Below are 17,225 nucleotides of genomic sequence, written 5' to 3'. Positions count from 1 at the left end.
TAGACATACACTCCCAACTAACATTTTGTAAAAACGTCCTGAAGAAACATGCAGACAAGGTCCTGGCACAGTTTTTTCTGATATTTAACAACTCTTATTATGCAAAATGGCAGAAACACATTTAAATCGGCTGTTTTCCTGGGAAGAGATTGTGCTTTTAATCATCCTCCACATATTTAAAAAAAAAAAGAAGAAGTTTTGGGTTCAATATCCTGTTAGAACATCCAGTTTTTTGTCCAAGATTTTAGAAACTTAGATGTGAAGAATTTGGAGATAGTCCTGCTCTTTCAGTGCATATTCAGTAGTACTAGAAGCAAAAAAAAACCTCAGCCTTAAGCTACCACTACCATGCTTAGCAGTCCTTCAAACTTTCTTCGTCATTGAGACTAAACAGCTCACTTACTCTTCAACTTGTCTCACTATGAAACTCTCAAGAAGGTATTAACACTGACTGATGTGGACATCTGCAAATTTCAGTCAGGCTTCAGTGTATGTAATTTGAATAAGGGGCTTTTTCTCTTGCGTCCATATCAGACAAATAACTTTGAATGAACTCGAAACCTTCTAGCCATCATCAGGAGTGGTCAGATATTCAGCCAGAATTTACCAAAAACACTTGTTAATGATTGCAAAAAGCATGTGGTGCAATTTGTTAATATAACCAATCTGCTTATATTTGGGCCTAAATGTGTCATTTTTGTAATGAATGAACAAGAAAGAAAAATCTATGATTTCGAACATGTGCATTCAGTTCTTTACTTTAAAAATCATTAAACTTGTTTCTCTATGAATCAAATACTCTTTAAAAACCACCAGGTCAAATGGATAATTAAAATCCTTTATGCTTCATTTGGTCTCATGATTGTAAATTAATTATGTGGCTATTTGGAAGTTGTGTGTTTGAGGTTATCACATGCTAAAGGAGCACTACGTCAGACATCGCTTCCAACTAGAATATTGGGATGTATAATATGAACCCCAAACGGAAATCAAATCCCCGCAACGTTTAAACAGTCTTTACTGGCAGTAATTGTATAAATGTGTAAGCAGGAACGAGGCTGTTGGTTGGGTTCAGCTTTCAGGCCAGACTCTGCAATAGAGACCGGATGGTGAGTGACTGGCATTCAGCTAGGATGTTCAAACAGGAAGTAATTGTTTATCTGGCAGAAGTGGTTTCCCAGGCTTTCCTCAGAGAATCGGACCTTGATTGTCTGGAATACCTCAAGCTTTGACGGTGTGAGAAAGGAAAAGGGTCAGATTATTGGGATTGTTCCACCCGCAGGACAGAGCAGAGAAGTCTATGCACTGAAAATCAAAAAGGGACGAAGCCGTGGAGAACACAAAGCCCAGTTTTATCCATGGGAAAGCGAATAATCACTGTAACCTTAAGTGGTCCAGGTCGGTAACAGAAAGTGGGGAAGAGTTAGGACAAATTCAAAATCTGTGAGGCTGTGATAGACATCCAGCAGAAAAACACTCAATGCAGTCAGAAAGCAGGCAAAGGCGACAGCCAGAAGAGAAGAAACAAGCCAGATACACAATCAGGATATCAGCCACGACCCCTCTCAGCCTGAGTCAGGGCATGATGACAGACAACATTAAAATGACTGAATACAGAGCTGGAGTTTATAGAGGTAGCAGCACAGGTGAGAACAACGAGCTAATTAGAATCAGGATATAATTATGAATCACGGCAGGAAACTCAGAGAAAACGTGACCTTGTTGTATAAATGTGTCTACGTGATTGGATGAAATGGACTTGTGAGTGTGAAACTGCAAAAAGATAAAAACTAGATGCTCAAGTGAAGTTACCCAAGTCAAATAAAAAGCTAACTTTTCACTTTCATAAATTAGATTTTTAATACATACTTTAGTGGATCTAAGGTTCGGAAAAGTCAGAAATTTTCTTTTCCAAGTGTCCATAAAAATAAACGAGAGATTAAGTTCATCTCCTGATGACCGGAGGACGGAGGTAGCGTCCGTCCGAAAATGCTACCTCAGTTTCTTCATTTAAGTTTTGGCTTTTGGTTGATGCCATATGTAGAGCCTGTCAATTGTCATAAATTCACTGTGAACATTTGTATTTCATATTTTAAAGTCACACCAAATATCTGAGAAAAATGAAAATTAAAGTCTGGAAAAGTGTGAAGTTTGTCCACAGAAGAATCCTGGATAAAGCAAAAGCTGTTTTTCTGTGAAAAAGACCTCTGACAGTCTCATTCACATAAACATACGCTGCTCCTCTGCTCTTTTCACTGAGAAAAACAGGCAATTGTCCGCTGGACGTGCTGGACATTTCGCAAAGGCAGCGACGTGAAAGCGCTCTGATGAAAGCGCTTTCAACTTCTGCGGAGGGACAGGGCGACACAACATGGCGTCCGTGATGCAAACTGGCCCTTGTCTTTCTACTTGCTGGGCTTTTTCCAGCATGGGTCGGCGTTGCCTGGCAATCCCGCAGTAAACACGGTGGGATTCCTTGAGGTCCTGGAGTGTCACAGTGTGTCACACCAGTGTCACCAGATTTCCACTACAAAACACACACACACACAAACACCTACACGCATACACGGCATACACACAAAAGCCAAGAGCTCAGTTGAAACACCACAAAGCAACTGACGAGAAAAAAAACTGTAACAAATATCTATTGTACACAAAGAAACACAGAAGAAGAATAGTGACTGTTAACAGAAGTTTCACTGATGATACACACACATTCATCTGACAAACACACAAACAGGCACTTGAACCAAGAGTAAAATAGCGGTCTGACTCCCACCCTTTGCTGGTGGGGGTCAGACGAAGGGGAAAGGAGACGCCCCTTTGGCTTTTTGGAACCAGCGGGGTTCCAACACACACACACACATGCACACGCGCACACACACACACACACACGCACACACACTTGTGATGCAGGATGGTTCTCTGGAAGCCCCCAGAGTACATTCCCTAAGCACTAAAAAAAAATACACACACACACACACATTCAGGCTTTCTCCTCCTCATTTTCCTTTCCCGCTAATTGCCCACTTGTTTATAAAATTTTCTGAATAGCACGTCGACTAGATTGCGTAACATGCCGAGCGAGCCTCACAACCGCTCAGAGCGCGCAGCGGTGTTATTTAATCACTCGATGCACAAGGATCCGCTTGGCTGTAGCCGCACACAGACCCGGCTTATTGAGTGCCACAAATAATGCCCAACAATAAGCGCAGCGTCAGAGTTCATCACATGGGCCGAGTGCAGAATTAGCCCCGGCCTGTGTTTGGGATGAGTGAGTGTGAGTGGTTTCCCCCTTGCAGAGGTGGTCGCTTTTTTGGAGTAGGTGGTCACAAGAAGGCAGAGCAGCGGAAGGGAGAAGGGGTGTTCTGGGATCGGGGAAACAATGCTGTCCTTTCTGACCTGTCACATGTCCCACATAGATATTCTGGGTGTTGATAGATAAAGACTTAAATGTGTCATGTGGGAGGTATTTAGTCTAGACGAGGAGTGAGAAATGGGAGTGCGGGGCTGGGAGGGAGGTAAACGACCAGGAGATCTGCCTGTTTGAGTAGCCAAAGCTCTGTTGAACTGTAATGCAAACAGAATAGTTCACTGAAATAGTTGGTTTGTTGACTGACGTGTAGACGCTGTTGTTGTTCTTTTTCTTCCACTCAGATAACATTTGTCTTTTGCTGTCCTTTACAGAGATGGTCACAAGCAGTTTAAAGGGGAACTGTTGTGTATATTCCTCACACACAGTTATAGCAAAATCAACAATCCATGTTGCCTTCGGCTGCTGTAAATGTCAAACACCACTTATAAGAAATTTGAGATTGTTGGGCCTCTGTCTCTTTAAGAAGATCCGGCTCTTTCCGACAATTAGTTGTGAATGGCAGATATTCGAAACTAACTCCTTCTTGAAGACAATTGAGATCTGATCAATATCAGTTCGATTCATGTTCAGATTCCTACCTAAGCAACTCTAATTCAACCCTGTTCTAATATAATACTGTTACATATAACAATTTTAGCACCAATATTTCACTCCAGACTTGCAACACATTTCACCCACTCTTGTAAACACTCTCTCCCCCTCCGCCATTAGCATTCAAGAGAAAATTCCTAGTGTGGCTCCATGCTGGTATCTACTGCATTAATTCTTGTAACGTTCTGTTTATCTTTGCTCCGCTGCTTGATTTAACTTTCCACTGAAGGATTTCTTTCTCATTACATGGATCCTGTGCTAGCCCCGGGCTACATCCAGTGGGGTTTTATGTCTGGCGAACCTGATATGACGAATAACCATGCCAACGGGAAAGTTGTTTACAAGCAGAAGCAGCTGACTGAACTTTCCAAAGTTCAACAAATGTTCAAAATAGGACTGCCAGATCCCTAACGGGCTGAGGAGGAAACATCGTGGTGGTGACGAAGCTGCAGAAAGGGGGAGTGTGGTGGAGGAAGTTTAAATAATTTCTTTAAGTCATCGCTATGTGAAACATGGGATCCCTGGTACACAAAAACAGACTAAGAACAAAAACGCTGATAAGTGCATAATGGCAGTAAAGGTCTCTGCATATCAGTCTGCGTCTGCATGTGCAGAGATGCAGCGTTGCACTCCACCGAGACGTGTCTGCAGGAAAACATTTCAGACTCCATCAGGTTTCAGACTGCCTGGCAGACTTCAGACACAGCGGAAGAAACATCGCAGCTCCACGGGAGCTTTCTTCAGCTCTTTTACTGTGAGGACGTATAAAACAGAACGCTCCTTCCTGCAACAACAGCCCGACATAATATCCCTCTGTAATCATTAATCGTTGGGGGTGTAACCAGAAAAAGTCTCTCGCAAAGCGCTATTCAGCCGCTGTTTTAGCCTAAGATATAATTATAATTCTCAGATATGAGGGCAAATGCTTTGAGCTTTAGCCTTCTTTGTGTCTTTGTGGCTCTTATTTTGTAGTAAGAAAGGAAATAATTCTTGTTTTCGTCTTTTTAGTTTTCTTTTTTTTTATTCCTTTGATATAACAGTTTTATTGCAATTGAACCTTCTTTTAGAAAACTCTTGACTGTCTCGTCTACACTGGGCTCACAAAATTAAGTTTGTCCCATAATTGCAGTCTTTGCCAACAGCCTGGCGTTGTCAAACAGGATGTGAGCGCTGATCAGTCCAGGCTTGACCCTGGAAGGTGATGTGAAAGTCCTGTGGCCTTGCACCTTCCTTGACCTTCACTAGGACACTTCACACCTTCTGTCCTGAATCTGCCACAGCTCAGATTTAAAGAACTATACAATCAGAAACTGACCCGCCACTGTCGACAATAAGTTAATGATTTCAATGATAATTTAAAAGCAGAAAAGTACAAGACGTTTTGACAAAAAACTGGGATTGGAGGCTGGCATTCCATTTTCCCAAACCTGGAGTCACTGGAAAACCTAAAGACCATTTTATTCATGCGCTTTTTAATCATATCCTCGTTTATTTATTGAGGACGTCAATTTGGCCTTGGCACTTGAAATGATAATCACTCACACAGAAAAAAAAAATTCAGGCCTAATGGGGAACAAAAAGTTAACAACCCAGATGATGACGTGGAGTGACGTGAGTGCTCCTAACATTTGATAAGAAAGGGTGAATTACAGGGACAAATCCTAAAGCCACTGGCTAACAATTAGCTGCTAACAAAACTGAAGTTAGTATTTGCAACAGCTCTTTCTATTGACACTAAGTGAAAGACTTTTTTTTTTTTTTGACTTTTTAAGGAATTTGGGCCGCTGTTGTGCAACTCTAACTCTTTATCTTAAATATTCAGCGTAATCAAATCTGACCCTAATACTTCTACACTAAAAGATTCTTTGAATAAGTTCGTAGGTTAGTGAAGCCTTCATTCCTCAACTAAATTGTTACTTCCATGTGTTTTCTTAAGAGAACCCACACCATGTTTGATCATCTCAAATGCCTGGACTGGATTATTCTATATAAACAGACATCTTCTTACTGCAAAGTTTGAGACTGAAAGCCTTTTCTACACCCAGCCTTCGATTGAGGCAGTAGAGGGCATGTTTATGAATGTAGCTCCATCCATTCACAAAATACTTCTAACAACAGTAAAGAAAGCCACATTAAAAATAAGAAATACATGAAAGGATTAATAGTAAAAAAATTTAGGCAAGGTTGAAAGGTTGAAAACCTCAATTTGTACTTTCCAATTTTTTTTTTCTTTTCCACATAAATCAATTAATGAAGGAAAACCTGGAGTGGAAAAAAAAAAGCCCATTAAATGCGTGTTCATGGTACCGTTGCGTCCAGCAGCTGGATGCATCGTTGCAAGTTGGGTTTGGTCTCACAGTAAAGACGAAAGAGAAGCCGTCCAATAGGCTGCTTGTCGCAGATGCTGGCATAATCCCTCTCTGCAAAAGTATAAAATAATAATAATAATTAAAAAAAGAAAACAACTTTAACACGGAGCATTCGGAAACTCCAACAGCCAAACACACCCTCTTCACAGCAGGAGAGAGCACCAGAACCTACCGATGATTTTTCCCAGTTCAGCACACTGGCTTATGTGAGGAAAGCGAAGGATCTCCTTCCATTTTTTACTCCTGCCTTTCCGTTTTCCACCTCCACCTGTGGCGACACACACACACACACACACATATAGGAGGGAAAAAAAACATTAAAATGACATCAGAAAGTTGTCACGGACTTAACTTTTACTAGTGAGGGAACGGGGCCGTGGACTAATGCCTAACAGGAGTGGGAGAAAGTGGGGGTTAGAGAATGGGCTTTCCTCTGAGTGAAATCATAGTCTCAGTGCGTATATATAATTCATAGATTACGCCTTGCTTCCTCTGTAAATTTCTCCGTTGACTTTCCTCCTTACTCAGAAGCTTCCCTGAAAGTGGGAACAGCGTATGTGTGTGTGTATGTGTGTGTGTTTAGTGTCAGTGAGTGCGTGTGTGTGTGTGTGTGTGTTTGTGTTCACTCAGACAGAAAGTCTGTTTCTGACCAAGTCCTGGAACCAAAGTCTCAGGACTGAGCCTGACTGACTGGATCCCGTCACCCTCAATCATCAGACATCTAAGGGGGAAAATGTTTGGCGGCGGCGTCGTTCAATAATCCAATTTGTTTCTCATATTTGGCCACTTCCACGTCTTAAATCCAGACCGAATCACAATCGCTTTTGTCTCGTTCGCCGTGATTAAATAAAACATAATTTGCAGTGAAATGTGCCTGCTCCAATTGGAATTTCTTCACACGCCACGGCCGCTCCAATGAACTGACAAGCATTTGTCTCCATTTGCTGCTGCATCGGGTTTAGGCAGCGCGATAGGCACTGAGCGCTGGAAAGCAAGAGAGGAAACGACAAGCAGACATCTTTAAGTAATAACTCAGGAATTCGAGAGGCACTACGTCATGCCGGGGCCTGTGAGTGAAAGCTTTCGCAGTTTTCCCATCAATCCTTCCTGCTTGCATTCGTGTTTTCATCTTTTCCGTTCCTGCTGCCTCGAGCACATCTGTTTACCCCAAATTCACCGCCCGCAATATATTGGGTGAAACACACACACTTTAGTTTGTGAAATTTAGATTATTTGTAGCGAACTTCCAACTCCCTACACTATACATTTTGTCACATTAGTCACTCGGAGCGCTCTCCGTGAAATATGGTGGTGGCAGCATCTTGCTGTCTAAATTTCTGAGCAGGATAAGGGAACGTAAAAGTGTTTCTACCATATATTGATCCAAGGTGGAGGCTTAATACAAGTCAATCCCACACTTTTTGAATTTTTATAAAGGAATAAAACATTTAGTTACACTATAACCACAAACGGCAGTGTACGTTTAAGTAAAATAGTGTGACAGACCAACACAAAGCAGTGTGTAGTCTTAAGAGTAACTTAACTTGTGTTTATTTGCATGGCACATATCAGCATCAAGGTCATTCAAAGTGTGTTACATGATTAAAACATAAAACAAACAAGCAAAGGCTACATTCTATTGGCATTACAAGGGAAAGTGAATAAAAGTTGGACTTTTAACTAACCCTAATGATGTTTTAGTTAATGCATTTTAGCTTAAATCTCAAAAATAGCAGCAAGAAAAACGTCATTTTGATGTAAAGTTATAAGAAGTCCTGTTTGCAGTCACACAGAAACCTTATAAGGGACAAAGAGAACATATTGAGACCAAAGTGTATAATTTCAATGTCACTTGTGGTGAAGAAATAACACAGTGAATCACCCTGAACACACCATTACCACCTTAAAACATGGTGATGGAGGCATTGTGGTATGGGGTTGTATTTTATCTATTTTTTAAATTATTTTTTTACTTGAGGAAATCCATGGTGGTTCTGCAAAGTATTCACTCAGAGGTGACTGAACACAATGCATGACATAATTTTAAGATTTTCATTAGTAATAACTTTGAAAGCTATTCATTCTTTGCTTTCCACCTTGCAGCTATGCACTACTTTGTGTTTTTCTGTCACATAAAATCCCACAAAACACAGTTTGTGATTGTAACAGTGAAAAATGCCCAGTGGGGTATTGAATACGACTGCAGCAGAACGGCTTTGCCACACTAAAGCAAGGCATCTAATGGACGCTATAATTTCTACTTCTTGTAAATTTAGTGCACAAGAAGAGTCTGCTAGCTTGAAAGGATCTCCTCGTGTTCAGTAGTTTTTTTTCTTTACATATGAAAACCTCACAACAGCAGAGTAGCCATATTATCGTGAGCAAACATGGAGGAAGAATGTCTTAATAAATGAAGTCTAAATGTCCCTTGAGATAATCATTAACCTCTAGCATCTGCTCTTCATCAACATTACCGCAGACCAAACATGCTACATATATACATATTATATATATATATATATATATATATATAAAAACTCGCACACTTCCTTATTTCAGCCCCAGTTGTTCTCTGAAAGGAGTTAATGAGTAAAGGTATGCGGGGCGACTAAATGTCAGCATACTTTTCCGTGGCAAAGCGTTTTAATCTCTTTTATTAAAAACATAATGTCAGCCAAAACACACACAGCAGTACAGTGAATGGAGAAGGTCATTCCCCATGGGGGCCGCTAAAACGAAAACGAGTGCGCTTGCGCTACTGTTAGGCGTAAACGAATAAAAGGGTCCACCAAACGGCACAGATTTCCTGCAGCGGGTCAGCGCCGTGTTAAATAATTGTACTAAACACCGGCGGTTCCACCCAGGCATTCAAAGTGTACACAATGCCGAGACAACCACAAATAATGCAGTTCCTCCTTTTTCTGTCCGTGTCCTGTTTTCTTTCCCTCTCGCTGCGCCCTGAACTTGTTTATTTTCATCTTCTCCTCCTCCTCCTCTTCCTCATCTGCCCATTAATGCTCCTCCAAATTCAGTTCTTCTGTCTGGAAAAAAACAAGCAGTTTTTCCTTTTTTTTTTTTTTTTTCCAAGGTTCCTTTACATTTAACAAAATGCACTATATCGCACAACCTCTTTCAGCTGCAGGGTTTTATCTGTCAGGTCATAATAAAGCTGATCTCATTAAATGTTCTCTTTTTGTTGTTTACAAAGCAAAAGCAAAACTAAAATAGAAAAGCTTTGCCTAGAAAAGTAAGCTCACCGTTGCCGTTTCAGTGACATTTATCGCTCTCGATCAATTCATTACTGGCAAGTGTGACTTCCTCTACGAAAGAAGTCATTCTGCTAACTGGCTGGTCTGGAGCGTGCAGGTGCTCAACACGAGGGGTTTAAAGCCATTTCCAAAATATCTCAGACTTATTACTCTACAGTGAGAACAATGATTTAGATATGGAGACATTTTTCTTAACTATCAATCTTTTCAGGAGTTGAGGAACCTAAAGATTCACCCCAAGTTTAGATCATGCTTTGCTTTGAGATTTAAAGATTTTTTTTTTTTAATTGTTAATACAGTTAATAAAACAAAGAGGAAGTTGGGATTTATTCAGGTGCAAAGTGCACCTGAATAAACTGAAAGACTTCCTAAACTGTGTCTTTTGGAAAGAGGAGACCAGCATCAATATGAGCACATTATACTATTAAACAAGGTGGAGAAAGTGCAATGATTTGGCAGCCATTAGACAGGTGTATCTTATACCAAAAGACTCCAGAGTTATATTTAAGGCCACTTGTTTGACAGCTTCACCTCAAGTGAGCTGTGCATTAACAAACATCAGCAGAGTAGACCTATCTGGACAGGCATGATAAACCAGCTGAAAGTTTCCTTTCCTTTAGATGTGAGTGACTGACAAAGTCTTCTAGAAAACACTTACTTCAAGTTATTAGTACTGAAAGTGATTCTACAAGCTGTTAAATAATCAGGAGGACATAGAGAGGAAGATAAAAAGCTATCTAATAAATATTGGTACTATAAAATCTTAGAATATGAAGACCGGACGACCCGAATGACTACGTCTCTAACGTGCAAACCCCAGAACTGCAAGTAGTTTCGTGGTTTAACTCCTTTTTAGATCTCTGACCGCAGAGCAGGAGGAGGCGATGACTGTGTATTGTCTTTATCTGTGCTTGCCTATTGTCAGTGGTGGAGAACAACTGTGGCGATTACAGCTCCACCTTCACTGTGGAGAAAAACAGGAACAAAAACAGAAGATCTGACAAGAGATAAGAAAATTCATGTCAGCATCTTTAGCCGTGATGTGAACTGTCCAACATGTGTTAGCGTCCAGCTTAGCGAGGGACTCTGCACTGCAAGCTATTTACTTCTGCTTCTTATGATTTTGAGATCCCACTTTCTGTATATCGCAGCATGCTTTACTTTTGATTTATGGTAAAGTAGCGTAGAATTAGTAATTAAATGAATATTGATAAAATGAATAAAACATATATTTAACACTCAGTCACTGGGCCTTATTTTCCCTAATTTCCTGGCATACAACACTCCCCAAGCCGCTTGGCAGTCTATTAGCATATCTTCCGGACAGAATATTTGCTCAGCTGATTCAAACAAGTTTTGCTTTTTGTCTTTTTGATAAGAGTTATAAGTATGTATATGAAAAGGAACCCAACCTCGCCTGCAAACATGCAAATATTACTCATTTTACTCTGTTTCTAAGTTATGTTGTTTGTGTCTTACTGGTATCAAGGTAAAGTTTTAGATAATGTCACTATTTCACCTGCTTAAAAAAATATCACTTTTGTTAAGACAATGCTTATGCAAAAACGTTTTGAAGAAAACAAAAAATTTCAAATGCTTTCTAATCTATGTTAGATTAGAAATGTCCCCCTCAATTTATATTCAAATTTTATATTTTAGTTCAAAATCTTTTGAGTTGTGTTCCTTGTTTGTGTGCACAAACATGGTGAATAAAGCTAATTCTGATTTTTGATGCTAATTTTGCAGATGTAATAATAGATGTTATAATATATTACACCCATTAAAAGAAAAACAATGTCAACATTCTTGTTTTTAAATGTTTGCTGTGTTTACTGCAAACCATACCTAATTCTCGTTGTGTCCCTGATGCATATCTGGCCAACGAAGGGGAAAATATGCTGGCAGGAAATGAGAAATTAGATATTGAAGGAAGTTTACAAAAGAATTAGTTATGTCAACAGAAAAAGAACCACAAAGATTTTTATTTAAAAAGCAGAGACAAAGCCCCCAACCCCCAATAACTTAAAAACATCCATATGTTTTAGTCAATGTAAAGACTACCAGGAACTCTGGGGCCCTGCTTATAAAAACCAGGCTACTAAAAGCATGAATGTGCTTGTAAAAGTCTATAAAGTCTTGTAAAAGTCTATAAACCATCCTGTCTTCGGCGCTCTGTTTATTTCCTCCTTTATTAAACCGTTTTGCTCTCTCATGGCCTGTCAGTTACACTTGAGCTGAAATATGCGTCGCTCTGTGGATTCCCTCCACACAGGAACTTGTAGGCCTAATTTGTTCCATGCACACAGTGCGGTCGCCGCCCTTTATTTATGTTTCTGCTCAGCAGCTCTGACATCACCGAGGCACGTCAAGTGCAGCAAAATGTAAGGTCAGAGAGGGAACGACATCAGTCTGGCACAACACCGGGGGGGAGGGTGACGAACGGGTGGGTGGGGGTTACCGGCATCCCAAACATCTGCGTGTCGTTATCGTGACCTTTCTGCAGCAATGTCCTCCCGCTCAATTTAACCAAGACGGAGCGTCCTGCAGGGCCCGTCCGTTCGCACGTTCAGAAACAACTGCTGAGCTGTGAGGTTATGTTCCTAAAGTGTTGACACTTAAAAGGATCTGGGGCTGCTAGCCTAAGCCACGCCCACCTCCGCTTGGCCTCCGCCCGGAGCGTTAAGTTGGATTTTTGCATGGCCATCAAGACGAAAACCACATCCTGAGAGCCGCACTGTAAAACCCAGCGTACAGTAACGGCTGCAGCAGAGTGCGCAGTGAACGCGCTGGTAGAACGGAGTGCTGCGAGTACCTCGTGAGCTACTCTCTACGCCCACGCCGTGCAAAAAGCGAGAAGGATTTTCGGTCGATTTCTGCACTCATCTCCTGCCTGCGCTGACCCCCTCGTTTTGTTCACAAACAAACCAATCATCCCTTTTGTAATGATCCAACTTTCGCTTCTTCTCACATCACCTCCTCTGTCTAAGCTGTTAAATGTCGGCGTCGTGGTTGAGTCATCCTCTGGTGGTCAGCAAGGTACCAGAAACGTTGAGGCCTACCAAAGCAACCAGACACTGATTCAAACGTCTTTGTTCTCGCTCGCTCTCCTCTCTCCCTTCCCTCCCACAGCGTCCAACTGCGCGTTTCATAGAAATGCATTTGCATGGGACCTACGGGTTAAGAGGGCAGCTGTTCTCAAAAATGCAAAGCATGGGTGAAAAATGCACGAGTAAGTCATCAAGGAAAGACAGAAGAGCTTGCGTTGGCACTCAACAACATCCTCTTCCTGTGTGTCAGGGATCCGCAGAGAGATTCTGAGCAACATACCGCTTTTGCTATATCACAAGAAGCATCTCGATGACAAAAGCGTCAAATATCAGTCCACCGCTGGCAAGTCAGAGCAGAAGACGAGCTGAAAAATCACACCTTTTTAGATTGTGCTGTTTTTTCCTGTTGCGTAACATTTTATAAGTGAGTGTTCTGCAGCCAGAGGTAAATGAAGACGATACTTTGCAGCAGAGAACCAATTTATTCTAAGCATTTAAACCCATCTGCACAAGTCCTGCATACTTAGTTGTCCAGACTCATTTATAAGTGCTACTAACCTTCCTATGCTGAGTTGAGATAGTGTCAATCTCAGAGTAAATCCATCTGTTCTCTGAAGGCCCCTGAGGTTTATTGGAGAACAAGTACGATTACGAAGACCCAGGAAAACAGCAAGCAGCTTGTAGTTTAACCCTACACCTACAAAAACAGGAATATCCACCTAAATCGACAGGCTGCGCAAGCAGGCCCATGGAAACTCTGGTAGAGCTGCAAACATTCACAGCTTAGGTGGGGGGAGAGGGGGTGTAAAAAATGTATCAACATCAGTTTTTACCCACAAGCATTCAAGCACAACAATAAGTTATGCTCTGGAACAAAGCACACGGCATTTTAAAGATAAAATACTACTGACTTTTAATTTGGATTTATTTACTTTTTGATTTTGCATGAGTCTTTGATGTTCTTTTTCTTACTATAATTAATTATGCTGCTGTTGAGAAGTGCCAAACTGTTTCTTTCGTCGTTATTGTAACAGTGACAACAAAGATTATTCTGACTCTGAACTTTATGAATATGGGCTACACCCTGAACACACCACAGTGCCCACAGTGAAACACGGGGGTGACACCATCATGCTTCGTTTCAGCAGGGACGCAAAGCTAGACAGAGTTCATAGGAAGACGCACAGAGCCAAATGCAGGCAATACTAGGAGAAAACCTGTTGGAGGCTGCAGAAGACATGAGCAGGAAGTAAAGGTTCACCTCGCAGTAATTCAATGACCCTAAGCAACAATGGAGCGAGTAACACTCCAAAGGTCATGTGGCTGTAATTTCAGTGACCTGATTACAAATGCAACCTACATTTTTTACATCTTTATTTGTTAAAAAAAAAAAAACATCTCTACAATTATGCTATTATTTCTGTTGCTCTTTTACCTAAAATCAAAATAAACTTACACTGAAGTACGAGGCTGTAAGTTGACAAAAAATATATATTTCAAGGGGTGTGAATACTTTAGCAAAAAAAAAAAAAATCGCTTGACAAAACCTGATTATCGAATGGGTTCGGGGTTTTTTTTGTTTTGTTTTGTTTTTGTAAAGTGTGTGTGGTGTGTGTGCCACAGGAAGCCGCAGGAAACGTTGGCCAGACCTGAGCCGAAGGGGAGGACTATAGCAGGAAGACGCTCTTTGTTGACCTGTTCCAGCATGATGTCATGCTGCTGCCTCTGCCTGGTGTCCTCATTATTACCGTCCTCAATGAGCCTCTCCATCCACGTATCCCTCATTAGGATCCGTAATAACAACGGGATGATTTGGCCGCAGCATCTGCAAAAAGCAGCGGTCTGTGACGTCCGACGTCTACCTGGTGACACAGGCCATTCTTTCGGCAGCATAGGGGCAAAGAGGCGGCGGAGGGGGTGCTCACATGGTAATCCACTTAAGTGAGGAGGTCATAAACTCAGAATCAGTCACAGACAATAAAGAGGAGATGGTATCAGCTGTATGGTCGCTGGCGCACAGCTGCTTTCCCATAGAGTTAAAGGGACGACCAAATCTAACTGGAACAATGTGGCTGCGTTTGGGACGAAAGCCACTCATGTGGCAGAGGGGCGCATGATTCAGACAGTGGGTAGCATATTGCCCCTCAGATGCGATATTTGCTCAGAGCTTTATGAAAAACTACACAGCTGTACCTATTATCCTGCCCTTATGTCCTTGTAAACACCGGAGCTAAAAATAGTGGCTGGCTCAAGGGCAGCAGCGGTGGCAGTGTGTTAACACAGAGTCGGGTGGTCAAACCAGTTTGCGATCTCCGGGCCTGGGGAGGCAGTGTCATCTTCAACCAGGAAGAGGTTGAGGGAGAAAACTTGCATACGAGGCTGAAAAATATGTCATAAAAGCATTGCAAAAGGCTGGGTACATTTCCTGTCTGGGAACAGTCAGGTGCCCAGAGTTTCCTGCTCTATAAATAAAATCTGGAATGTTATGGTGGGGGTGGAGGGCATGAAATAGACAGAAATTATATAACACGTAGGGCTGTCCGATCACAGGACTACACACACACACACACACACACCAAACACAGCGCTCAGGGCATGCTGGGTAATACACACTGTTTGCTCATCCATAAAGGTCCGGGATGGCTGAGCATAGTCCATATGAGGCCAGCCTTAATAGGCTGCTTCTTCACTCTAACAAGGTGTTGTGCTGTTTGCTCACCTTTGCGAGTTTTTTCATACTGTGAATGGTACGGCTCTGTCATCCCAAAGGATGATCTTTATTTATTTATTTTTTTCATTTGTTCCATTTTCACTGAGGAAAGCCCTCAAAAGCGAGGGAAGTGAAGCGGACTTATCAACCTCATGGAAAAAAAACATTCATAAGAGCAGCAAAAAGCCCCTCCCTCAAAAAAAAAAAAAAAAAAAAAAAAAAAGGTTAAAGTGATTATGTGTCCAACTCAAGTTGTTTCCGTCTTCCCCATTTGTTCCCACACGCACCTACACACACAGTTTGTTACTTGTGTCATTCCTTTGTTGTTATTTCATGTCCTTTCGTCCCTAAAGGGCAACATTCTTTGAAAGAAGGAAATAATAAAAACCTTTTTTTAGGAGCCTGTTGTCTCCTTACATGAATAAGGAGTAAAAATGCAGTTTCCCCTTTGGGGAAACTGCATTTTTAAAGTTGTCTGTGTTTCAGGGGAAACTTGCTTCTTACTCAGCTGCGGGGTTTTTTTTTGTTTGTTGTTCATCTCTGTTGTTAGAAGCTCACAGAAGGCCTCAAATTAAAGGGGGATTTACAGTGTTTTAGCAATGTCAGGTCTAATAGCCACGCCACTGTAAGCACTGAGAAATACACACACCCAGGTTCAGCCTGAGTAATCCCATTTGTCCGATTCCTCGTTAACATAAGAAGCAAATCAGCCAATCAGATGACAGTAACTCTGAGCAAGCTTAATCACAGCATCAGAATCAAGACGAAAGTGACGTGTAGCTGGATTTAAATATGGCATGGGTGTTGGTGCCAGAATGAATTTTGGTGCCAGAATGAATTTTGTTTGGTTGGAATGGCTGCTGAATATTTCAGACCCAGATGACGGGGGGTATTTTTTTTACACACAATCATCTCTTTGATTTACAGAGAATGCTTAGAAAAAGAGAAACAGCACCAGCTGTGTGGATGAAAATGCCCTGATGATGTCAAAGGTCAGAGAAGGATGGGAAGAATGGTTTGAATTTCTAGAGAGGCAACAGAAGTGCAAATAATCACTTATTACAACCAGTGGTTGATGGGATTGAAAAAACGTTGCCTCGTTCAATAGCTCAGACTAGTGCTGGTGGTGTAATGATGAGCTGGATAGTTTCTTGGCACAGTTTATGCCCCTTACTACCATTGAACATTGTTTAAACACCACAGCCCGCCAGAGTATTGTTGTTGACCATGTCTGTCCCTGTATGACCTCAGTGTACCACTAGACTGACGGCTACTTCCAGCGGGATAACGCATCACGCCACGAAGATCAAACAAATCCAATTTGGTTCCTTCAAAAACATGACACCAATGGTTTCCACAGACACCAGGTCGTATTTAAACAAAGAATCATCAACTTTCAGTCAATACATCTGCAGTAACCGAGTGACAATTTCACGTCAATAAGGACCAAAATCTCAGAGGTAAGTTACTGAAACCTTGAATTTATGCCACAGAGGATTAAAGCAGGGAAGAAAAATTGGCTCCAAATCGAAACCTAACACAGGAGTCCAGGTGTGTAAAGTAGACAGTCTGCTTAGGGCCCTCTGCTGGGCTGGAGTGGAACTGAGGGGACGTGGATTGACTCATGACAGTCTGACTAGTGGACCAGTGACACACATAGATAGAAACAGTAGTCCAACTGAAGGTAGGCGCCCAAATGAAATGAAACATTAAGCGACACTTAATGAAATTTTAGTAGTTTTTAATAGTTTTTATCATAGCTTTACTCCTGGTCACAATACTACCAAAAATATAGAGATGAAAGTCCATAATGAAATAAATGAACTTTTCCAAACTATTCTAATTTATTGAGCGAATCTGTCG

At 41.4% G+C, this 17,225-nt stretch overlaps 1 protein-coding gene across 2 annotated transcripts in view; it reads right to left on the bottom strand.

Moving 5' to 3' along the window:
- The window catches only part of grk5l (G protein-coupled receptor kinase 5 like), a 38,781-nt gene that overhangs the window by 9,543 nt on the left and 12,013 nt on the right, over positions 1-17,225 (bottom strand). For both annotated transcript variants that reach the window (XM_007564586.2, XM_016678034.1), the window contains exons 2-3: positions 6,509-6,604; positions 6,275-6,387 (exon numbers count right to left, since the gene is read on the bottom strand). In XM_007564586.2, coding sequence (XP_007564648.1) covers positions 6,275-6,387; positions 6,509-6,604 — 209 coding nt within the window. The remainder of the gene's footprint in view (positions 1-6,274; positions 6,388-6,508; positions 6,605-17,225) is intronic.

Source organism: Poecilia formosa, unplaced genomic scaffold (genome assembly GCF_000485575.1).
Source record: "Poecilia formosa unplaced genomic scaffold, Poecilia_formosa-5.1.2 Scaffold5, whole genome shotgun sequence".
NCBI lineage: Eukaryota > Metazoa > Chordata > Actinopteri > Cyprinodontiformes > Poeciliidae > Poecilia > Poecilia formosa.
The sequence above is the reverse complement of the archived record's forward strand: the minus strand, read 5'-3'. Positions and strand labels throughout refer to the sequence as shown.